Source organism: Ascaphus truei, chromosome 1 (assembly GCF_040206685.1).
Source record: "Ascaphus truei isolate aAscTru1 chromosome 1, aAscTru1.hap1, whole genome shotgun sequence".
In the NCBI taxonomy this organism is placed as follows: Eukaryota; Metazoa; Chordata; class Amphibia; order Anura; family Ascaphidae; genus Ascaphus; species Ascaphus truei.
The window spans coordinates 13420152-13445387 of record NC_134483.1 but is presented as its reverse complement, the minus strand read 5'-3'; the positions used below and the strand labels follow the sequence as shown (position 1 = coordinate 13445387).

Below are 25236 nucleotides of genomic sequence, written 5' to 3'. Positions count from 1 at the left end.
CTGACGTCACAAGGTCGCGATCGCTGGAAGTCAAAGGATTTTGACTTCAGCGATCGCCGCGTGACGTCAGCGACACATGAGCGGTTCAGCCAATGAGAACGAACCGCTCACTGCCCCGCCTCCGCCACGTCGCCCTCTCCTGTCTCCTGCACAGGAGTGCAGGAAACGCTACGGCGACGGCTGACGTCACGCGGTCGCCCCGCTGCCGCCTTTACTATGAACGCAGCCTAAGAAGGAAGATCTGAGGTTTTAATGGGACAGCGGGCTGGGAACGCACCTCTCTTCTGCATGAAGCTGAACAGATCGTCCAGGAACTCCTTCCGTTTGGGGTCATCGTCGAGCTCGTACAGCTGCAAAAGTAACGAAGAAATACGTGTTAATTAAAAATACAGTTTCATTTATTGGTGGCCTGAGAACAAGGAGAGAAAGAACACTTGGTGGAAACGTGAGTGGAGCCCCCTCTGCTTCTGTCAGTCTGGGGGGGAGGGGGGTCATGTGATCGGCAGTCGGATGCTGAAGCGATCCCATGGCCGCCGATGCCGGAGGTCTGATGGTACTGTAAAGGTTAATTGATTCTCCCTCTATCACATATCAGATGCCCCTATAGCATGGGGTTCTCAACTCCAGTCCTCAAGACCCCGCAGAAGGTAAGGTTTTAAGGATATCCCAGCTTTGGCACAGGTGGCTCAGTCTTTGACTGGGCAACTGATGGAGCCACCTGTGCTGAAGCAGGGATATCCTTGAAACCTAACCTGTTGGGGGGTCTTGAGGACTGGAGTTGGGAACCCCTGCCCTATAGGATTCACTAAGATCTCTGTGTGGCACATCAGCTGCTTCCAGAGACTTTTCCCCTGATACAGATCACATTGAACCATTTTTAGATCTTAACATCTCTCTCAAAGCATTCTGGGAATTCCAGCCCAACGGAGTCAAAGAGCATTAAGGGATCAGGACTGGCCTACCATGTCCCATGTGTTCTTATCGCAGAGGGAACCTTGGGGGATGTATCTGGCACCACTTCACTTGGGGGATGGTAACTTCACTTCAACCGGTGAAATGTCCCATCATGGAGAGGAAGGAAGGAGACCTCTTCTCCTTCTGGTAACTAACACTGTCAAAGTATCAAGGGGCTTTGCTCAAAGTGTGCTCCACTGGCGCCGGGGAGAGGGGATAGAGGCTATAAAAGATATCCACTCTATAGATATACACACTATATAGATATACACTCTATATCCACTCTATAGATATACACACTATATAGATATACACTCTATATCCACTCTATAGATATACAGTACACACTATATAGATATCCACTCTATAGATATACACACTATATAGATATACACTCTATATCCACTCTATAGATATACACACTATATAGATATACACTCTATATCCACTCTATAGATATACACACTATATAGATATCCACTCTATAGATATACACACTATATAGATATACACTCTATATCCACTCTATAGATATACACACTATATAGATATACACTCTATATCCACTCTATAGATATACACACTATATAGATATACACTCTATATCCACTCTATAGATATACACACTATATAGATATTCACTCTATAGATATACACACTATATAGATATACACTCTATATCCACTCTATAGATATACACACTATATAGATATACACTCTATATACACTCTATAGATATACACTCTATAGATATTCACACTATATAGATATACACTATATACACTCCTATAGAGTGACTATGGGAGATAGAATAATATTTTCTTCACATTTCGAAGTCACCAGCATTGAATGTCCCGGCTGCCGCTCCGAATGTGAGTGCGCCCGTTGTGAATGCAGCTGCTAAGCAGGATACTCCCAGCACCCGCCGGACCCCACCAGCGCCCGCCGGACCCAACCAGCGCCCGCCGGGCCCCACCAGCACCCGCCGGGCCCCACCAGCACCCGCCGGACCCAACCAGCGCCCTCGGAACCCAACCAGCGCCCGCCGGACCCAACCAGTGCCCGCCGGGCCCCACCATCACCCGCCGGGCCCCACCATCACCCGCCGGGCCCCACCAGCACCCGCGGAACCCAACCAGCGCCCGCCGGACCCAACCAGCGCCCGCCGGGCCCCACCAGCACCCGCCGGACCCAACCAGTGCCCGCCGGGCCCCACCAGCACCCGCCGGGCCCCACCAGCGCCCGCCGGGCCCCACCAGCACACGCCGGGCCCCACCAGCGCCCGCCGGACCCCACCAGCACCCGCCGACACCACCAGCACCCGCCGACACCACCAGCACCCGCCGGACCCCACCAGCGCCCGCCGGGCCCCACCAGCGCCCGCCGGACCCCACCAGCACCCGCCGGACCCCACCAGCGCCCGCCGGGCCCCACCAGTGCCCGCCGGACCCCACCAGCACCCGCCGGACCCTACCAGCACCCGCCGGGCCCCACCAGCGCATGCCGGCCCCACCAGCACCCGCCAGACACCACCAGCACCCGCGGAACCCAACCAGCACCCGCGGAACCCAACCAGCACCCGCGCAACCCCACCAGCACCTGCCGGGCCCCACCAGCACCCGCCGGGCCCCACCATCACCCGCCGGGCCCCACCAGCACCCGCGGAACCCAACCAGCGCCCGCCGGACCCAACCAGCGCCCGCCGGACCCCACCAGCACCCGCCGGACCCCACCAGGGCCCGCCGGGCCCCACCAGCACCCGCCGACACCACCAGCGGCCGCCGGGCCCCACCAGCGGCCGCCGGGCCCCACCAGCGCCCGCCGGGCCCCACCAGCGCCCGCCGGACCCCACCAGCACCCGCCGGACCCCACCAGCACCCGCCGGGCCCCACCAGCACCTGCCAGACACCACCAGCACCCGCCGGGCCCCACCAGCACCCACCGGGCCCCACCAGCGCCCGCCGGGCCCCACCAGCACACGCCGGACCCAACCAGCGCCCGCCGGGCCCCACCAGCACCCGCCGGGTCCCACCAGCGCCCGCCGGGCCCCACCAGCACCCGCGTGACCCAACCAGCACCTGCCGGGCCTCACCAGCACCCGCTGGACCCCACCAGCGCCCGCCGGGCCTCACCAGCACCCGCCGGACCCCACCAGCACCCGCCGGACCCCACCAGCACCCGCCGGGCCCCACCAGCACCTGCCAGACACCACCAGCACCCGCCGGGCCCCACCAGCACCCACCGGGCCCCACCAGCGCCCGCCGGGCCCCACCAGCACCCGCCGGACCCAACCAGCGCCCGCCGGGCCCCACCAGCACCCGCCGGGTCCCACCAGCACCCGCCGGGCCCCACCAGCACCCGCGTGACCCAACCAGCACCTGCCGGGCCTCACCAGCACCCGCTGGACCCCACCAGCGCCCGCCGGGCCTCACCAGCACCCGCCGGACCCAACCAGCGCCCGCCGGGCCCCACCAGCGCCCGCCGGGCCCCACCAGCACCCGCCGGGTCCCACCAGCGCATGCCGGCCCCACCAGCACCCGCCAGACACCACCAGCACCCGCCGGGCCCCACCAGCGCCCGCCGGGCCCCACCAGCACCCGCCGGACCCAACCAGCGCCCACCGGGCCCCACCAGCACCCGCCGACACCACCAGCGCCCGCCGGGCCCCACCAGCGCCCACCGGACCCAACCAGCGCCCGCCGGGCCCCACCAGCACCCGCCGACACCACCAGCACCCGCCGGGCCCCACCAGCGCCCGCCGGACCCAACCAGCGCCCGCCGGGCCTCACCAGCACCCGCCGACACCACCAGCGCCTGCCGGGCCCCACCAGCACCCGCCGACACCACCAGCGCCTGCCGGGCCCCACCAGCACCCGCCAGACACCACCAGCACCCGCCGGGCCCCACCAGCGCCCGCCGGGCCCCACCAGCACCCGCCGACACCACCAGCGCCCGCCGGGCCCCACCAGCGCCCGCCGGACCCAACCAGCGCCCGCCGGGCCTCACCAGCACCCGCCGACACCACCAGCGCCCGCCGGGCCCCACCAGCGCCGCAAAAACATGTGTTAGTAAATGATTAAACGTTTGAAGTAAATTAATCTTTACATTTTTTTGGCAACAAAGGGGGTGGGGGCAGGAGATACAAAGGGGGGCAGGAGATACAAGGGGAGGCAGGAGACGAGGGGCAGGAGATACAAGGGGTGGGGGCAGGAGATACAAGGGGGGGGCAGGAGACGAGGGGCAGGAGATACAAGGGGTGGGGGCAGGAGATACAAGGGGGGGGCAGGAGACGAGGGGCAGTATACAAGGGGGGTGCAGGAGACGAGGGGCAGTAGACGAGGGGCAGGAGATACAAGGGGGGGGCAGGAGACGAGGGGCAGGAGATACAAGGGGGGACAGGAGAGACAAGAGTGTCTCAATAAACTTGTCGCAAGAAAATGCAAAGATACATTTATTAAACACATTTTTTCACAGCGCTGGTGGGTTCCGGGGGGGGGGGGGGGGGGCAGGGGGAAAGGCCGAGAGGGTCCGGGGGGCGCCAAGTTGGCGGCGAAATGTGAAGAAGCGGCGGGCTGCGAAGATCCGTCGTGACCCAGCGGCCTGTTTTCCCGGCGGCGACATGCAAGGCGGAGGAGCGCCGGAGACAGTTTGGTCGCGGCTAAAGCGCCCCAGACGCCTTATTTGAGGGATTAACAAGAAACATCGCGCGGTATTGAACCGATTAGGAATAGGGACGAAGATTAACCGGGTTTATTGCAGTTTATATACAGATTAACTGCTCTTTGTTTCGGATTCTAGCACATTTTCCCCTACAAAATCCCCCTGAATAGATCAATGAATGGAGTGGTAAACAGAGAAGCACGCACGCGCACACGCACACGCATACGCACACGCACACGCACACGCAGTCAGGGCTGGTCAGCACGGATGGGAGATATATAAAATCAGCTCTCCCTGAATCCCGATCGTACTATAACCCCGGCCCCGGTAATTATCTCCTGTTCAGCCGGCCTCATTAGCACGGTGCCTCTTCCTAACCCCCCCACCCCCCACCGCGCACGGCTCCAAAACCTAATTACGTGGGGGACAGGGCGCGCGCACACAGGGAGCAATAATTGCAGGGTCAAGAGGCCCTTCGATCGGCGCCAGAAGAGAGACATGGAGATCAATACGGACAGGGGATTTACTGCAGGGATGTGATCGCGTGGCTAGGCTATCCGTGAAACCCTTCCGTGGCCCGGTGAGCAGGGACGGGGTCAGACACGCGGGGTACCTCCCATCCCCGTGGGGGAAACGGCCACCCCTGGAAACGATTTAGCCGCACGATGTGAGGACGCTGGGGTAATGGGCGAGGGATGGCAGCGGAAGGCAGAGAAGGGACATTTAGCCCGGGCAGGGCCAGGTTTACTAAGGGGTGATCATTTATAAAACACGCTTCAGCCCATTCATTGATTGAGCCGTGGTGCATTAGGCTGCGGCCACGCTAGCGCTGAGCGTGCGGTGCTTGCCGAGGTTAGTTTCGGCAAGCGAAATTGTCCCGTCCCCGCTCACGCAGTGCGCTCGGGCATGGACACTCACCCACGCTCGTGGAGAGCTGTCCTCGTGGGGGCGCTGTAACGGGAGTGCTGCATGTGGGGCGCTGTCCTTGTGGGGGCGCTGTAACGGGAGTGCTGCACGTGGGGCGCTGTTTCTCGTGGGGGCGCTGTAATGAGAGTGCTGCATGTGGGGCGCTGTCCTTGTGGGGGCGCTGTAACGGGAGTGCTGCATGTGGGGCGCTGTCCTCTTGGGGGCGCTGTAACGGGAGTGCTGCATGTGGGGCGCTGTCCTTTTGGGGGCGCTGTAATGGGAGTGCTGCATGTGGGGGCGCTGTCCTCGTGGGGGCGCTGTAACGGGAGTGCTGCATGTGGGGCGCTGTCCTTTTGGGGGCGCTGTAACGGGAGTGCTGCATGTGGGGCGCTGTCCTTTTGGGGGCGCTGTAACGGGAGTGCTGCATGTGGGGCGCTGTCCTTGTGGGGGCGCTGTAACGGGAGTGCTGCATGTGGGGCGCTGTCCTTTTGGGGGCGCTGTAACGGGAGTGCTGCATGTGGGGCGCTGTCCTTGTGGGGGCGCTGTAACGGGAGTGCTGCATGTGGGGCGCTGTCCTTGTGGGGGCGCTGTAACGGGAGTGCTGCATGTGGGGCGCTGTCCTCTTGGGGGCGCTGTAACGGGAGTGCTGCATGTGGGGCGCTGTCCTTTTGGGGGCGCTGTAACGGGAGTGCTGCATGTGGGGCGCTGTCCTTTTGGGGGCGCTGTAACGGGAGTGCTGCATGTGGGGCGCTGTCCTTGTGGGGGCGCTGTAACGGGAGTGCTGCATGTGGGGCGCTGTCCTTGTGGGGGCGCTGTAACGGGAGTGCTGCATGTGGGGCGCTGTCCTCGTGGGGGCGCTGTAACGGGAGTGCTGCACGTGGGGCGCTGTCCTCGTGGGGGCGCTGTAACGAGAGTGCTGCTTGTGGGGCGCTGTCCTTGTGGGGGCGCTGTAACGGGAGTGCTGCATGTGGGGCGCTGTCCTCTTGGGGGCGCTGTAACGGGAGTGCTGCATGTGGGGCGCTGTCCTTTTGGGGGCGCTGTAACGGGAGTGCTGCATGTGGGGGCGCTGTCCTCGTGGGGGCGCTGTAACGGGAGTGCTGCATGTGGGGCGCTGTCCTTTTGGGGGCGCTGTAACGGGAGTGCTGCATGTGGGGCGCTGTCCTTGTGGGGGCGCTGTAACGGGAGTGCTGCATGTGAGGCGCTGTCCTTGTGGGGGCGCTGTAACGGGAGTGCTGCATGTGGGGCGCTGTCCTTTTGGGGGCGCTGTAACGGGAGTGCTGCATGTGGGGCGCTGTCCTTGTGGGGGCGCTGTAACGGGAGTGCTGCATGTGGGGCGCTGTCCTTGTGGGGGCGCTGTAACGGGAGTGCTGCATGTGGGGCGCTGTCCTTGTGGGGGCGCTGTAACGGGAGTGCTGCATGTAGGGCGCTGTCCTCGTGGGGGCGCTGTAACGGGAGTGCTGCATGTGGGGCGCTGTCGTTTTGGGGGCGCTGTAACGGGAGTGCTGCATGTGGGGCGCTGTCCTCGTGGGGGCGCTGTAACGGGAGTGCTGCATGTGGGGCGCTGTCCTTGTGGGGGCGCTGTAACGGGAGTGCTGCATGTGGGGCGCTGTAACGGGAGTGCTGCATGTGGGGCGCTGTTCTTGTGGGGGCGCTGTAACGGGAGTGCTGCATGTGGGGCGCTGTCCTTGTGGGGGTGCTGTAACGGGAGTGCTGCATGTGGGGCGCTGTAACGGGAGTGCTGCATGTGGGGCGCTGTCCTTGTGGGGGCGCTGTAACGGGAGTGCTGCATGTGGGGCGCTGTCCTCGTGGGGGCGCTGTAACGGGAGTGCTGCATGTGGGGCGCTGTCGTTTTGGGGGCGCTGTAACGGGAGTGCTGCATGTGGGGCGCTGTCCTCGTGGGGGCGCTGTAACGGGAGTGCTGCATGTGGGGCGCTGTCCTCGTGGGGGCGCTGTAACGGGAGTGCTGCATGTGGGGCGCTGTCGTTTTGGGGGCGCTGTAACGGGAGTGCTGCATGTGGGGCGCTGTCGTTTTGGGGGCGCTGTAACGGGAGTGCTGCATGTGGGGCGCTGTCGTTTTGGGGGCGCTGTAACGGGAGTGCTGCATGTGGGGCGCTGTCGTTTTGGGGGCGCTGTAACGGGAGTGCTGCATGTGGGGCGCTGTCGTTTTGGGGGCGCTGTAACGGGAGTGCTGCATGTGGGGCGCTGTCCTTGTGGGGGCGCTGTAACGGGAGTGCTGCATGTGGGGCGCTGTCCTCGTGGGGGCGCTGTAACGGGAGTGCTGCATGTGGGGCGCTGTCCTCGTGGGGGCGCTGTAACGGGAGTGCTGCATGTGGGGCGCTGTCCTCGTGGGGGCGCTGTAACGGGAGTGCTGCATGTGGGGCGCTGTCCTTGTGGGGGCGCTGTAACGGGAGTGCTGCATGTGGGGCGCTGTCCTTGTGGGGGCGCTGTAACGGGAGTGCTGCATGTGGGGCGCTGTCCTTTTGGGGGCGCTGTAACGGGAGTGCTGCATGTGGGGCGCTGTCCTTGTGGGGGCGCTGTAACGGGAGTGCTGCATGTGGGGCGCTGTCCTTTTGGGGGCGCTGTAACGGGAGTGCTGCATGTGGGGCGCTGTCGTTTTGGGGGCGCTGTAACGGGAGTGCTGCATGTGGAGAGCTGTCCTTGTGGGGGCGCTGTAACGGGAGTGCTGCATGTGGAGAGCTGTCCTTGTGGGGGCGCTGTAACGGGAGTGCTGCATGTGGGGCGCTGTCGTTTTGGGGGCGCTGTAACGGGAGTGCTGCATGTGGGGAGCTGTCCTCGTGGGGGCGCTGTAACGGGAGTGCTGCATGTGGGGCGCTGTCCTTTTGGGGGCGCTGTAACGGGAGTGCTGCATGTGGGGCGCTGTCCTTTTGGGGGCGCTGTAACGGGAGTGCTGCATGTGGGGCGCTGTCCTCGTGGGGGCGCTGTAACGGGAGTGCTGCATGTGGAGAGCTGTCCTTGTGGGGGCGCTGTAACGGGAGTGCTGCATGTGGGGCGCTGTCGTTTTGGGGGCGCTGTAACGGGAGTGCTGCATGTGGGGAGCTGTCCTCGTGGGGGCGCTGTAACGGGAGTGCTGCATGTGGGGCGCTGTCCTTTTGGGGGCGCTGTAACGGGAGTGCTGCATGTGGGGCGCTGTCCTTTTGGGGGCGCTGTAACGGGAGTGCTGCATGTGGGGCGCTGTAACGGGAGTGCTGCATGTGGGGCGCTGTCCTCGTGGGGGCGCTGTAACGAGAGTGCTGCATGTGGGGCGCTGTCCTTGTGGGGGCGCTGTAACGGGAGTGCTGCATGTGGGGCGCTGTAACGGGAGTGCTGCATGTGGGGCGCTGTCCTCGTGGGGGCGCTGTAACGAGAGTGCTGCATGTGGGGCGCTGTCCTTGTGGGGGCGCTGTAACGGGAGTGCTGCATGTGGGGCGCTGTCCTCGTGGGGGCGCTGTAACGGGAGTGCTGCATGTGGGGCGCTGTCCTTTTGGGGGCGCTGTAACGGGAGTGCTGCATGTGGGGGCGCTGTCCTCGTGGGGGCGCTGTAACGGGAGTGCTGCATGTGGGGCGCTGTCCTCGTGGGGGCGCTGTAATGGGAGTGCTGCATGTGGGGCGCTGTCCTCGTGGGGGCGCTGTAATGGGAGTGCTGCATGTGGGGCGCTGTCCTCGTGGGGGCGCTGTAACGGGAGTGCTGCATGTGGGGTGCTGTCCTCGTGGGGGCGCTGTAACGGGAGTGCTGCAGGTGGGGCGCTGTCCTCGTTGGGGCGCTGTAACGGGAGTGATGCATGTGGGGCGCTCTCCTCGTGGGGGCGCTGTGCTGTCACACGCAGGGATACCTATTCTAAACGCTGCAGCTATAAATGCGTTGCTGGCTCCTGAGTCAACCTCCTAAACCTGTCTCCGCGTCTCCCCGGCTAAAATCCCTCTCCTGGGTTCCTATCAAATCCCGAATCTCACACTCCATTCTTCTCCTCACTTTTAAAGCTTTACACTCTTCTGCCCCTCCTTACATCTCAGCCCTAATTTCTCACTGTACCTCTTCTGCCCCTCCTTACATCTCAGCCCTAATTTCTCACTGTACCTCTTCTGCCCCTCCTTACATCTCAGCCCTAATTTCTCACTGTACCTCTTCTGCCCCTCCTTACATCTCAGCCCTAATTTCTCACTGTACCTCTTCTGCCCCTCCTTACATCTCAGCCCTAATTTCTCACTGTACCTCTTCTGCCCCTCCTTACATCTCAGCCCTAATTTCACACTGTACCTCTTCTGCCCCTCCTTACATCTCAGCCCTAATTTCTCACTGTACCTCTTCTGCCCCTCCTTACATCTCAGCCCTAATTTCTCGCTATGCTCCATCCCGACTCTTGCGTTCTGCTCGAGGATGTCTTCTCTCTGCCCCCTTTAAGACACACTTGCTTATCGAAGCATACGAGTAGCTCCGTGGCTGATACTTTACACCTCATACATAAAGCTTGGCCCCCTGCAGACGCACTTACCAGAACACCCTCCTACTGTCTCTGTGCGTTCTTCCTACCTACCAATTAGATTGTAAGCTCCTCGGAGCAGGGACTCCTTTTCCTACAGTAAATGTTATTTTTATGTCTGAAGCATTTCTTCCCATGATGTGTTATTTATATCATTTGATATTTATATGATTTATAGGATTGTCACGTGTATTACTGCTGTGACGCGCTATGTACAGTACATTAAGGGCGCTATATAAAGATACAATACAGTGAAAACAAGTGGTATTTTAATTCTTCAGAGCAGTGATCAAAGTGGCATAAAAAGCAGTGGTACTGTGCCTGATTTTCACCACATATTATTGAAAGCTTCTTGGATTGTATTTGATAGAGATTTAAGCGAGATGTATGCTGCGAAAACAGGAGAACGTGGAAAGTTTGTCCGTGGAAGGCGTCGTGGCGCTTAGTGGGAAAATGACACAAGCTGTGGTCCCGTGGGTGTGACATATAATAACGTGGCGCTGCTGTGTTCCCTCGTACCACCACACCGTGGCTGATGCCACGGTTATTCATTACACTGCCATAGTGCCGATGGGGGCACTACTGCACTGAAACGCCCCGATCGGCACTATCGCAGTTTAATGAATAGCCACCGTAGAGTTTTCCAGTTGACATGTTATGGGGCACGTGGTTAATGACCCCCCCCCCCTCAAAACAGTCCTATAGGAACACGATTTCCAACCTTATACCCCTTACTAAGTAGGGAGCCAGTCATATTTGAAATGGGTAAGAACCTAAAAAGTGCTAATTTGCATATCCTTACCCATAATCCAAGCTGCATGGCAGAGGTGGCCAACTCTAGTCCTCAAGCGCCGCCAACAGGTCAGGTGTTCAGGATATCCCTGCTTCACTGATTGAGCCACCTGTGCTGAAGCAGGGATATCCTGAAGACCTGACCAGTTGGTGGCCCTTGAGGACTGGAGTTAGCCACCCCTGCTCCACGCTCCCTAACACCCCCCAACCTAAACCGGAAAAGCTGTGCGGCAGGACCGGGGGCACCCTCCGCCCCACAAGGAGCAGCCTCTTTACCTGTTGTACCGACACTGTCCCTCATTCCCTGTAGATTGCAAGCTCTCCGGCTCAGCGCCCTCATTCCCTCCTGTATCCGTTTGCGCTTGTGTGTCCGTATCTGTAAGTAACTCTGTTTATGTACTATACCATAACTCTGCGCCGCGCGGAGGAAACCGTTTGCTGGCGCATTCCAAATAAACCACAATAATAATAATAATAATAATAATCGCACCCCCCCCGGAGAGTGTGAAGGAGCCAGGCCGCCCGGGGACCCCCCGTAACACAGGGCCCGTCTGCGAGGGGAGCCGCCTTAACGAGAGATTCCTATGTCCATTTGCATAATGACCGAGGCCGGTCAGCGCCTGTCTCTTCCGGCCGTCGTTATGCTTTATATATTTTTAATGACACCTTGCCAGAGTTTACCATTAAATATTTATTCTTCGACGATCAATGGTGCTGGGTTTCTCTCCGTCTGGGAATATTTCACTTCCCCCCCCTGATTAGCATTATCCGCCGCTCGGGATTCTGGGTACTGTAACCTCGGGGTTTTATTTTGTCTCGTGTGTGTCCGCTTCCGGTTAGCGGAGTTGAAGGAGCAGTTAGGGAGCAGATAAAGGGGCAATCCGAGCTAGGTTTATGTTGTACATAGGAACGAAGCATGACGACTCCGGGGCTGAATCCCATTAATTTCAGCTCCTGGGGGCCTCCTGCACCCCGATATACTTACTACCGCAGGGGGTGCCGGTATCTCCTGCCAGTTTAAAGCTCCCCGGGGCACGTGGGCCAATAGCAAGCCTAACCTGATGATGTCGCGGCTTCCTATTGGCCCGCAGGATGTGGGAGCTTTGAAAAGCGGCCATTACTTGAACCCCAGTTGGCGAGCCAGTGCAGCTAACAGCACCCCCTACAGAGATATCTCGGGAAGCACGGGGTCCCCAGAGCTGAAATTAATGGGGTTCAGCCCCGGAGACCCCTTGCTGCAATCCTATGTATAAAAATAAAAGAGGGGGGGGGGGGTGAAAAGTGCAGTTGGGGTTGTTCTTTAAGTAGCACATTTATTGAATAGAATGTGTCAAATACTATATATTTGTCTGCCATTCCCCCTTATTCTTAGCATTCAGTATTAAGTGTAACAGGCTGCTCTCCCCCCCTCCCCCAAAAAGTGAAAATGTTGTCGAACCCCACAGGGGCGAGAGAGCACAATCATATTTATCCACGCACTCTAAATAAATGGATTACTCAGAAACCCAAATCCACCTGGATTATCAAAAGATGAATATGCAATAAAGTTCCTCCACCCTCCACCCGAGGGGCGTCACAGAAAGAGGTTTTGAGTCACTAACGGGAACCCTTCCTCAGTAAGCAGATGCGGCCCCTGGGGGAGGGGGGGGGGGGAGAAGAATTCACGAATGAAAGAATAGATGTATATTTTAAGTGTGTGGATACATAATTATCCTCAGCATCAAAAACATCTTGTTAACCAATATGCTAACATCAGAGCCATGTCTGCTAAGCGGTGCTCAGCTGTGAAGCGCCTTATCACCCATTCAAGTGAATAAGTGTTGACTTCACATGACACGTGTGACGCCTTGTGTACCATTTTAATGTCCAGGTGTCTGGTTGATGGGTGATACAGATCCCAGTCGTGATGATTTTAGAGTGCTTTGTAAGGCGAATGTTACAAAACCCACAGTAGTGGCCATATTTAATGAGCCCGGAGAAAATAATTCTGCATCAACATTTCTCAAGCACTGAAAACTCCTGGGGGGGAAGTATTTACAATGATAGAAGGCGCGCGTATTCCCATTATGCCTTATTATATCACTGTCACGGGAGACCAGGTTATGTACACCTTTTTATCAGGATCATTGATTGAGCAAGACAAGGAAATGAAATGTAATTCCTTCGGCATAAATTCGCTTACACACAATGATACACAAAATACAGACAAAAAGACACGCTTACTTAGGGTGGAAAACGAGACTTTCCTAGGTGCAGGGAACCCTATGGGAGAGTTTTACCCTGACCAGGACTTAGCCTGGAATCTCCTGGAACTCAAATCGGCATAAAGTTCCACATGCCACCGCTACGTTCTGTACTGAGCTCGTGGCCCCTCCTGACCGCGAGTTAGTCCAAATCTCCTGGAACTCAAATCGGCATAAAATCCCCGCCGCGTCCGCTACGATCGTTTCTGAGAACGTGGGCGCAAAAGTTGGGGCTTAGACTCTGGCGGGCAGGCTCTTCTGGCTTGAAATCGAAGCCGGTTGCTCTGCTATTCACACAGAAGCAACTTTGAAAAGCCCGCGCTCTTACTACCGGAGAACTCCAATCTGATTGGCTCACAGGTTCTTATAGTATTCTGAGTTTCATTCACAAAACTCAGCAGCCAATCAACGTGTGGGAAAATTCCCAAGCAGCCAATCAGAGCCAAGCCAGCTAGAAAAGCCGGGTCAGCGGGAAATCTGAAATAGCCAAGAGACACGCGCAAGCCTGCCACCTCTCTCCCTGCCACCTCTCTCCCTGCCACCTCTCTCCCTGGCTATCTCAATGCCACCCGCTGGGACAGGCTCCACCAGGTCTGGCAGAACAAGTGGCATCCCGGAGGACTGCCAGTGATCTCCGGACCTGGTACCCTGCCTTTCCCCGCTGGCCAAATGCTATTCTCACCTCTAACTGCTTTGAACTCCGATGTCCAGTAGACTTACCGGCGCCTATGGGTCAGCTCGGGCAACCTGTTTGGACATCGGTTCCGAATGTAAAAACACATTACATTTAATAAAGTATACTTTAATACATTAAGGTATGTTGGTAATACAGTATACTTCTGTGTCTCTGGGTACTGGGGACAGAAGAAAGATGTTGCACTTTTATGTCTATCTGCCTTATTCCCCACACACTATCTTTTGGACTCATACTGGACTCTCAGAGTCCCCCCTCAACCTTTATATACGGTTGGGGCACCCACAAACCCTATACTGGTTCTGAATCACCTCGGCACTGGCTGGGGTACCCCCCTTAACATAGGGATTTTCTCAGCTACAGGGATACCTATTCATCCCTGTGCCTCATTCTCCTTACTGGGCTGTGCTGAAGCAGGGTACCCTAGTGGTGAGTCACGCTTGCATTTTCATGGGGAAGTATTCCCGGGACAATGTGCCTACATGTATCCGAGAATCAGGCATGATTCCCGGGTACCTTTTATTGGGGAACCGACAACTCCGGACCCCGACCTCCTAGGAACATTCTGTCAACGGTTCCTCTGCAAAACCCCCCTTCAAACTCATACCCCAGCAACCCCCGCTCGCTGGCACGCCCGGAAAGGGAAAAACACGAACAATTTGATCATACACTGTTACTGGGTCCAAGAGCTAACTAACACCAGCCTAACTCCTGTTACTAGTGTTATATATCTGGGGATAGGGTTTGACTCATATTTAAGATTTGTGTTGCACATAGATACCTTGACATGCAAAACCTATGCCAAATATTTACACTGGCATGTCATCATCCCACTGTAGGGCTCCTTTTGCAGAACTGCTTGTCTATATGGGTCACCCAGATTCAATGTGGCAGACCAGGCAAGGGTAGCTAGCGTACTCGTATCAGCAAGCACACTACTTGAGGATTAGGGTGGGTGCTCATGCATGACACCTCCCCAATAACAGTGATTTGGCTAAACCTTGCATCTTTTGCTCATTTAGGGGCAGGATTTGCCCTTATTCAAGGGGAAGTGGTTACTCTAGCCCACAAGGCTACTCATAGGCTAATTATTATCCTCATTTAGTAGAATATCATAGATCCAGAACATCTACTACTATGTTCATACACCAGGATCACCCTAGCGTTTAATTATCGTTTTAGCACCCACTATTTTAAATAGGATACATATTAAAGTTTATTTTTTAATGAATTCATCTATTCATCCAGGTAGCGGCAGAGTGCCCAAACTAGGTTACTCCCTCTTGCCCTGTTTAAATAAAGCTGCCTCACAGCTCTGAGAATTCAGCAGAGAGAGAGAGAGAGTTAATTGCAGCCACTCAATTAACAAGTCTCCACCTGGACAATTGAGAGCGGTGTAAAAAGCCTGATGTGAGAAACAGGAGAGAGATTCCTTAGCTCCCATTTGGGCTGACAGAAGGAGAGCAGAGAAGCCTGCACACAGACACTGTCTTGAGCACAAAGGCGGTGATGACACCCAGAGACCTATTTCCTGGACACAGAGGACCCAGGAACCTGCCACCGACTGACATGGAGGGCCACCTGCTTAAGGTACCTCCTGAGACTTTGGGGTGATACGCTGGTAATGGGAATATCCCTCCAGTCCTGCAGAAGGGTCCGGGGCAGTAAGTTAGCCCTTACACAGGGATAGGGGTTTGTTATGTTGTATGTTTTTCCTTGTTAAAGGAACAGGCGCAATAAAGCAAAGATATCATGTCGCCCTAATCGGTCCCCATTAAAGGTACCTCTGCACCCATCTCTTAGAATCCACATCCAAAAATAGGCCAAAAAGAAGTACGTGTAGCCTGGCCATCTGAAACAAACCAGTCACCAACCTCACACTGAGAAGACCCAAAAGGTCAAAACAGCTGTCTGTCAGCAGGGTTACTGGCTCTGCACTTCTTTACCCCTGGCCGTGCTGAACAGATGTGTAATGCGGCAGGCAGAAGTTTATAGGGGTCTCATGTTAAAATGGACATGAAGTAGAAAGTGACACAGTGTGCTCATTTGCATGTCATTACCCAGAATCCCTGGCTGTGCAGGAAGCACTGTATGCTAAGAGATAATGGGGAAGGGCAGGGTCGCAGACCTGCCTGAGACGTGTATGGTGGAGGGTTCTGTATCACTTTTTTACCCACCGTAACTTATATAAAGTGCGGCTGAAACAAGAACTGGGAATGAAAGGAGAAGATCGAACGGAAAGAAAATCTGAAATAGAAATGCTGATGGTCTGCAAATGGGGCGCTGGGCAACTGTGTACCCCTCTCTCTCTCTCTCTCAGAGGGGTCCGACATGCACCGCATCTCATGTGTTCATAACATAATCACAACGCTAGCAATAGCCAAACAGATAACAGAGCAGCGCATCTCGTATCAAGAGTAAAAAAATCAAATTTAATTATTAGATTTCGTTTTCCATCGACGGGCGATCTGAGTTTTTAATGAGGATGATGATATTGGGGAGTTGTTTTCATTGTCGTTTTGTTCTCCAATGCAACTACAACACACATCACTGTGAAATGCTCAAAGAACTAGATTGGTCATCACTAGAGTCTAGGCGCAAAGTTCACCTTTCCTGTCTTGCCTTTAAATTCTTTCTGGGCAAGCTACCCAGCTACCTGAACAAGCTCCTCACCCCTACCACATGCAGCACCTATCACCTGAGATCAGACTCCAAAAGACTATTCATGGTCCCAAGGCTCAACAAAGTATCCGTCTGCTCCTCCTCCTCTTACCGTGCACCCCAAAACTGGAACAGTCTGCCGGAGACTCACAGCCACCACCAGTCTAAATTCTTTCATAACTAAGGTTAAAGCTATCTCACATTTTAATCTGGTCTGTAACTGTTACATACGCCCATAACATATATCATCTCTTGTGCATGCAATGTCTTGCATATAATGTATAACCCTGCTCACTTAATGTAACCATTTATCTGTAACCATGTATCTGTCATCATAACTCTGTGCCCAGGACATACGTGAAAACGAGAGGTGACTCTCAATGCTTTACTCACTGGTAACACATTTAATAAATAATTGAGCTGGGTGGTGGGGGGTTACAAGAGACGGGCCCTTTAATACTTCCAGCGCTCCCAATAAACACACAGGCCGGAGACGCAGGCGGGCGTGCAGGTTCAGGGAGTCAGTCATTTGACTGCAGTCAAATCTCCGGCTGCGCTTCAGCTGACCCCCCCAGCCCGGCCGCAGTGGCTCTCATTATTCACCATTTGCTATTCAAATCTGCCCCGTCCAAAGGAAAGCTGACAGCAGTGGCGTGTAATCCCTGCCTGGCGGGACGGCTGGGGGAAGCTGCGCCCGGGGTTTACATTCAAATTAGGCAGAATCGGGGACGCGGCTGTGGTGGAGCGTGAGAAAGGGAGAGGGCATTTAATGCCTGAGTGGTCATTTAACCCCTGGTTGGTCATTTAGGCCCCTCTGGCAGTGTAGGGGTTAAGATAGGTGAATTAGCGTTGCATGAAAGCCTCAGGGTTTATGTTTCTCCTGTGGTCCCCAGAGCTTGCAATCTAATGTTTGTGACCCGAGAGGGATGAGAGTGAATTGGGATGAATCGCACTCAGCTTGTGTATTGCAGGAGGGGCGTGGCCGCCGTGTGAGCAGAGAAGCGCAGGTGTGCAAATGAGGCAGTATACAGATAATATCATGCATGGCTGTGTGTGTGTATATTTGTACGTGTGTGTATGGGTATCAGTGCGTCTCTGTCTGTGTGTATCAGTACATCTCTATATGTGTATCAGTGTGTCTGTGTGTGTGTATCAGTGTGTCTGTGTGTGTGTGTGTGTATCAGTGTGTCTGTGTGTGTGTGTATCAGTGTATCTGTGTGTGTATATCAGTGTGTCTGTGTGTGTGTATCAGTGTGTCTGTGTGTGTGTGTATCAGTGTGTCTCTGTCTGTGTGTATCAGTACATCTCTATATGTGTATCAGTGTGTCTGTGTGTGTTTATCAGTGTCTGTGTGTGTGTATCAGTGTGTGTGTGTGTGTGTATCAGTGTGTCTGTGTGTGTGTGTGTATCAGTGTGTCTGTGTTTGTGTATCAGTGTGTCTGTGTGTGTGTGTGTGTGTGTATTAGTGTGTCTGTGTGTGTGTGTGTGTGTGTGTGGGTATCAGTGCGTCTCTGTCTCTGTGTGTATCAGTGTGTCTGTGTGTGTGTGTGTGTGTGTATCAGTGTGTCTGTGTGTGTGTGTGTGTGGGTATCAGTGCGTCTCTGTCTCTGTATGTATCAGTGTGTCTGTGTGTCTGTGTGTGTGTGTGTGTATCAGTGTGTCTGTGTGTGTGTGTGTGTGGGGGTATCAGTGCGTCTCTGTCTCTGTGTGTATCAGTGTCTGTGTTTATCAATGGATCAGTGTTGGTGTGTATATCAGTGTCAGTGTGTGTGTGTGTTTATCACTGTGTAACACATATCCCGCAACCTACCCCGCGCCGTATCCCCACACACCGTATCCCGCACCCTACCCCGCGCCGTACCCCACACACCGTATCCCGCAACCTACCCCGCGCCGTACCCCACACACCGTATCCCGCACCCTACCCCACGCCGTACCCCACACACCGTATCCCGCACCCTACCCCGCGCCGTATCCCCACACACCGTATCCCGCACCCTACCCCGCGCCTTACCCCACACACCGTATCCCGCACCCTACCCCGCGCCGTACCCCACACACCGTATCCCGCACCCTACCCCGCGCCGTATCCCCACACACCGTATCCCGCAACCTACCCCGCCCCGTACCCCACACACCGTATCCCGCACCCTACCCCGCGCCGTACCCCACACACCGTATCCCGCACCCTACCCCGCCCCGTACCCCACACACCGTATCCCGCACCCTACCCCGCGCCGTACCCCACACACCGTATCCCGCACCCTACCCCACGCCGTACCCCACACACCGTATCCCGCACCCTACCCCGCGCCGTACCCCACACACCGTATCCCGCACCCTACCCCGCGCCTTACCCCACATGGCTTGATACTTCCCGTGGGATACACAGCACATGCTGCTGAGATTCAGAGCAGGAGGTCCGCACCTATCTTGGGGAAACAGACCGCGGTGATGCCGCAGTCACAGAGCATAGGCGTGAGGTAGGGGCCGTTATCCCGCTCGTTTACCGCGAGCTAACGAGGTCCTGTTCCGTTTATGTAGCAATGCGGTTCCTGTGTACAATGAGTTGTGTTGTTGTGCAGTGCGGCGGTTGTTTCATGACACAGGCGACAAATCCCTTTTTTTTTTTAAAGTTGCTGCATGTTATTGACGTTACCCAGAATCCCTGGCTGCACTGGAATCTTAGTATGCTAACAGATAATGGGGAAGGGCAGCGTCGCAGACGTGTCTGAGACTCGTGAATGTGCTCACACGCGGGATTTTCAGCTATATTTCACATTTTTACTTTATTACAAATTTGACTGATAATGTAAAAAAAAAATCCTTTTATTGAAAATGTAAAACATACAAAGGGGGTCTCTTTGTCTTGGGCCGTCCTGTATTAAAAGTCAAGACTGCCATAATTAAGGCGCCCCGCAAAATAAACCCCAATCTGCCCTACATTTTCCACTCTACAAAACAGCGGACGGATCTCCTCGTGTACTGTATGTCATTAGGCTTCTTCGGGTAATAATTAGTAGGGGAACCATTAGGAAGTTTTAGCAACGAAGAGTCCGTGCTCAGAATGTCCCAAAGCTTTCAAAAAGAGGAACATAATTAGCTTATTGGTTTCAAACCGGTCTTTTAACCTCTTATAGCAGAAACACCCCTCCCCCACCACCAACACACCAGTATATAGTTTATATATATATATATATATATATATATATATATATATATATATATATATATATATATAGTTTTAGCAGTTTGCTGGTCTGGAGCATTCGGGTGTGTGTTAACACAATGCCATGGAGGAAAGACATCAGCAATGATCTTAGAGAAGCAATTGTTGCTGCCCATCAATCTGGGAAGGGTTATAAGGCCATTTCCAAACAATTTAAAGTCCATCATTCTACAGTGAGAAAGATTATTCAAAAGTGGAAAACATTCAAGACAATTGCCAATCTTCCCAGGAGTCCCAGCAAATTCCCCCCAAGGTCAGACCGTGCAATGCTCAGAGAAATTGCAAAAAAAAAACAAGAGTTACATCTCAGACTCTACAGGCCTCAGATAGCATGTTAAATGTTAAAGCTCATGACAATACAATTAGAAAAAGACTGAACATGTATGGTTTGTTTGGAAGGGTTACTAGGAGAAAGCCTCTTCTCTCTAAAAACGAACATGGCAGCACGGCTTAGGTTTGCAAAGTTGCATCTGAACCAACCACAAGTCTTCTGGAACAATGTCCTTTGGACAGACAAGACCAAAGTGGAGATGTTTGGCCATAATGCACAGCGCTACATTTGGCAAAAACCAAACACAGCATATCAGCACAAACGCCTCATACCAACTGTCAAGCACGGTGGTGGAGGGGTGATGATTTGGGCTTGTTTTTGCAGCCACAGGACCTGGGAACCTTGCAGTCATTGAGTCGAACTCCTCTGTATACCAAAGTATTCTAGAGTCAAATGTGAGGCCATCTGTCCGACAGCAAAAGCTTGGCCGAAATTGGGTCATGCAACAGGACAATGATCCCAAGCACACCAGCAAATCTACAACAGAATGGCTGGAAAAAAAAGAATCAAGGTGTTGCAATGGCCCAGTCAAAGTCCAGACCTCAACCCGATTGAAATGCTGTGGCTGGACCTTAAGAGAGCTGTGCATAAACAAATGCCCACAAACCCCAATGAACTGAAGCAACGTTGTAAAGAACAGTGGGCCAAAATTCCTCCACAACGATGTGAGAGACTGATAGTCATACATAAAACGATTACTTCAAGTTATTGCTGCTAAAGGTGGTTCTACAAGCTATTGAATCATAAGGTTGTACTTAGTTTTTCACACATGGCTTCTCCATTTTGGCTTTATTTTTGTTAAATAAATCAGGACACGGTGTAATATGCCATGTGTTGTGGTTCATCCGAGGCTGTATTTACCTAATTTTAAGACCTGCTAAGGAACAGATGATTGTTATTATGTCCTGATAAGTAAAACCATAGAATTCAAAGAGGGTGTACTTTCTTTTTCACACAACTGTGTTTATTCTATTTTTTTTTTAAGAATTTAAAATTGTAATACAATTTAATCTGAAATCCCCTGACACTAACATTAAAATGTTGATGCCATTGGGGTCGCTCTGTACCCCTCGTTGTACCCCTCGTATCGCCCTGTGCACTATGTTGGCGCTTTACAAATCACCGATGATGATGATAATAGTGATATTACGATGCCAGGAGAGCAGGAAAGGGAGCGATGCGCTGCTGGTCTTTGTAGCAGTAAAAGGAGGAATGTCCCCCCTCCGCACGCGGGGATTTACAGCCCTCATTTCAGGAATAAAGCCCAATATTTACAACCGGTTTCTTTCAGCCTTGTTGGGACAGCTGGTAAATTCCTTCCTATACCCCCCTCCCCCCATTCTCACTCTCCTCCCCTCCCCTCTCTCTCTCACTCTCCCTTTCTCGCTTCTCACTCACACTCTCTCCCTTCCTCGCCTCTCACTCACACTCTCTCTCTCCCTCGCCTCTCACTCACACTCTCTCACTCTCCCCCTCCCCTCTCACTCTCCCCTCTCCCTCTCTCTCTCTTTCTTCCCCCCTCTCTCCCTTATATATTCTCCCCTCTCTCATCTATTCTCCCCTCTCTCCCCCCTCTCTTACCAATTCTCCCCTCTCTCCTCTCCCTCTCAAATAAAATCTGCTTTATTGTGATGACAGAAACATGTCAGTATTGCCAAAGCATGAGTAAAAGGGGAAGGGTATAATGATTACACAGTACATGAGTAACAGGGGGTAGGGTATAATGATTACACAGTACATGAGTAACAGGGGAAGGGTATAATGATTACACAGTACATGAATAACAGGGGGCAGGGTATAATGATTACACAGTACGTGAATAACAGGGGAAGGGTATAATGATTACACAGTACATGAATAACAGGGGGTAGGGTATAATGATTACACAGTACATGAGTAACAGGGGAAGGGTATAATGATTACACAGTACATGAGTAACAGGGGAAGGGTATAATGATTACACAGTACATGAGTAACAGGGGGTAGGGTATAATGATTAGACACAGGACCGCCAACAGAAATCATGGTGCCCAGGACAAATGAAAGGAGCAGAGTCCCCCCCCCCCCCCCCCCGAACCCATAGCGCACCTACCACGAAAAAATATTTGTTAGCGCGCAACTTTTACTTAACTATTTTCTTCTTATTGTAATATGGAAAAAACATTACAATGCAACCTGTTTATTTTTATATTTTCAACAAAAGACAGGTGACTGCCTGTGTGAGTGACTGCCTGGGTGGGTGAGTGGGTGAGTGGGTGGGTGACTGTCTGAGTGGGTGACTGACTGACTGCCTTGGCTGAGTGAGTGACTGGGTGACTGAATGATTGACTGCCTGGGTGGGTGAGTTAAGTGAGTGACTAGGTGGGTGATGATTACACAGTACATGAATAACAGGGAGTAGGTATAATGATTACACCGTACATAAATAACAGGGGGTAGGGTATAATGATTACACAGTACATGAATAACAGGGAGTAGGGTATAATGATTACACAGTACATGTATAACATGGGGTAGGGTATAATGATTACACAGTACATGTATAACATGGGGTAGGGTATAATGATTACACAGTACATGAATAACAGGGGTTAGGGTATAATGGTTACACAGTACATGTATAACAGGGGGTAGGGTATAATGATTACACAGTACATGAATAACAGGGGGTAGGGTATAATGATTACACAGTACATGTATAACAGGGGGTAGAGTATAATGATTACACAGTACATGTATAACAGGGGTTAGGGTATAATGGTTACACAGTACATGTATAACAGGGGGTAGGGTATAATGATTACACAGTACATGAATAACACGGGGTAGGGTATAATGATTACACAGTACATGTATAACAGGGGGTAGGGTATAATGATTACACAGTACATGAGTAACAGGGGGTAGGGTATAATGATTACACGGTACATGAATAACAGTGGGAAGGGTATAATGATTACACAGTACATGTATAACAGGGGGTAGGGTATAATGATTACACAGTACATGAATAACAGGGGGTAGGGTATAATGATTACACAGTACATGTATAACAGGGGGTAGGTATATTGATTACACAGTACATGTATAACAGGGGGTAGGGTATAATGATTACACTGTACATGAATAACAGGGGGTAGGGTATAATGATTACACAGTACATGTATAACATGGGGTAGGGTATAATGATTACACAGTACATGAATAACAGGGGTTAGGGTATAATGGTTACACAGTACATGTATAACAGGGGGTAGGGTATAATGATTACACAGTACATGTATAACAGGGGGTAGGGTATAATGATTACACAGTACATGAATAACAGTGGGTAGGGTATAATGATTACACAGTACATGTATAACAGGGGGTAGGGTATAATGATTACACAGTACATGAATAACATGGGGTAGGGTATAATGATTACACAGTACATGAATAACAGGGGTAGGGTATAATGATTACACAGTACGTGAATAACAGGGGTAGGGTATAATGATTACACAGTACATGAATAACAGGGGGTAGGGTATAATGGTTACACAGTACATGTATAAAAGTGGGTAGGGTATAATGATTACACAGTACATGAATAACAGGGGGTAGGGTATAATGATTACACAGTACATGTATAACAGGGGGTAGGGTATAATGATTACACAGTACATGTATAACAGGGGTAGGGTATAATGATTACACAGTACATGTATAACAGGGGGTAGGGTATAATGATTACACAGTACATGAATAACAGGGGGTAGGGTATAATGATTACACAGTACATGTATAACAGGGGGTAGGGTATAATGATTACACAGAACATGTATAACAGGGGGTAGGGTATAATGATTACACAGTACATGAATAACAGGGGGTAGGGTATAATGATTACACGGTACATGAATAACAGGGGGTAGGGTATAATGATTACACAGTACATGAATAACAGGGGGTAGGGTATAATGATTACACAGTACATGAATAACAGGGAGTAGGGTATAATGATTACACAGTACATGAGTAACGGGGGGTATGGTATAATGATGACACAGTACATGAGTAACGGGGGGTATGGTATAATGATGACACAGTACATGAGTAACGGGGGTACGGTATAATGATGATACAGTACATGAGTAACAGGGGGTAGGGTATAATGATGACACAGTACATGAGTAACAGGAGGTAGGGTATAATGATTACACAGTACATGAATAACAGGGGGTAGGGTATAATGATTACACAGACCATGAATAACAGGGGGTGGGTAAAATGATTACACAGTACATGAATAACAGGGGGTAGGGTATAATGATTACACAGTACATGAATAACAGGGGGTAGGGTATAATGATTACACAGTACATGAATAACAGGGGGTAGGGTATAATGATTACACAGTACATGAATAACAGGGGGTAGGGTATAATGATTACACAGTACATGAATAACAGGGGGTAGGGTATAATGATTACACAGTACATGAATAACAGGGGGCAGGGTATGATGATTACACAGTACATGTATAACAGGGGGTAGGGTATAATGATTACACAGTCCATGAATAACAGGGGGTAGGGTATAATGATTACACAGTCCATGAATAACAGGGAGTGGGTAAAATGATTACACAGTACATGAATAACAGGGGGCAGGGTATAATGATTACACAGTACATGAATAACAGGGGGTAGGGTATAATGATTACACATTACATGAATAACAGGGGGCAGGGTATAATGATTACACAGTACATGAATAACAGGGGGTAGGGTATAATGATTACACATTACATGAATAACAGGGGGTAGGGTATAATGATTACACATTACATGAATAACAGGGGGTAGGGTATAATGATTACACCGTACATGTATAACAGGGGGTAGGGTATAATGATTACACAGTACATGAATAACAGGGGGTAGGGTATAATGATTACACGGTACATGAATAACAGGGGGCAGGGTATAATGATTACACAGTACATGTATAACAGGGGGTAGAGTATAATGTTCACACAGTACATGAAAAACAGGGGGTAGGGTATAATGATTACACAGTACATGTATAACAGGGGGTAGGGTATAATGATTACACAGTACATGAATAACAGGAGGTAGGGTATAATGATTACACAGTACATGTATAACAGGGGGTAGGGTATAATGATTACACAGTACATGTATAACAGGGGGTAGGGTATAATGATTACACAGTACATGAATAACAGGGGGCAGGGTATAATGATTACACAGTACATGTATAACAGGGGGTAGGGTATAATG

The 25236-nt window shown here is 52.5% G+C and overlaps 1 protein-coding gene across 1 annotated transcript in view; it reads right to left on the bottom strand.

Annotated features, from left to right (window-relative positions):
• Positions 1-227: 227 nt before the first annotated feature.
• The window catches only part of LOC142491414 (AT-rich interactive domain-containing protein 3A-like), a 188550-nt gene continuing 163541 nt past the window's right edge, over positions 228-25236 (bottom strand). The window contains exon 3 of the mRNA XM_075597732.1: positions 228-350. Coding sequence (XP_075453847.1) covers positions 228-350 — 123 coding nt within the window. The remainder of the gene's footprint in view (positions 351-25236) is intronic.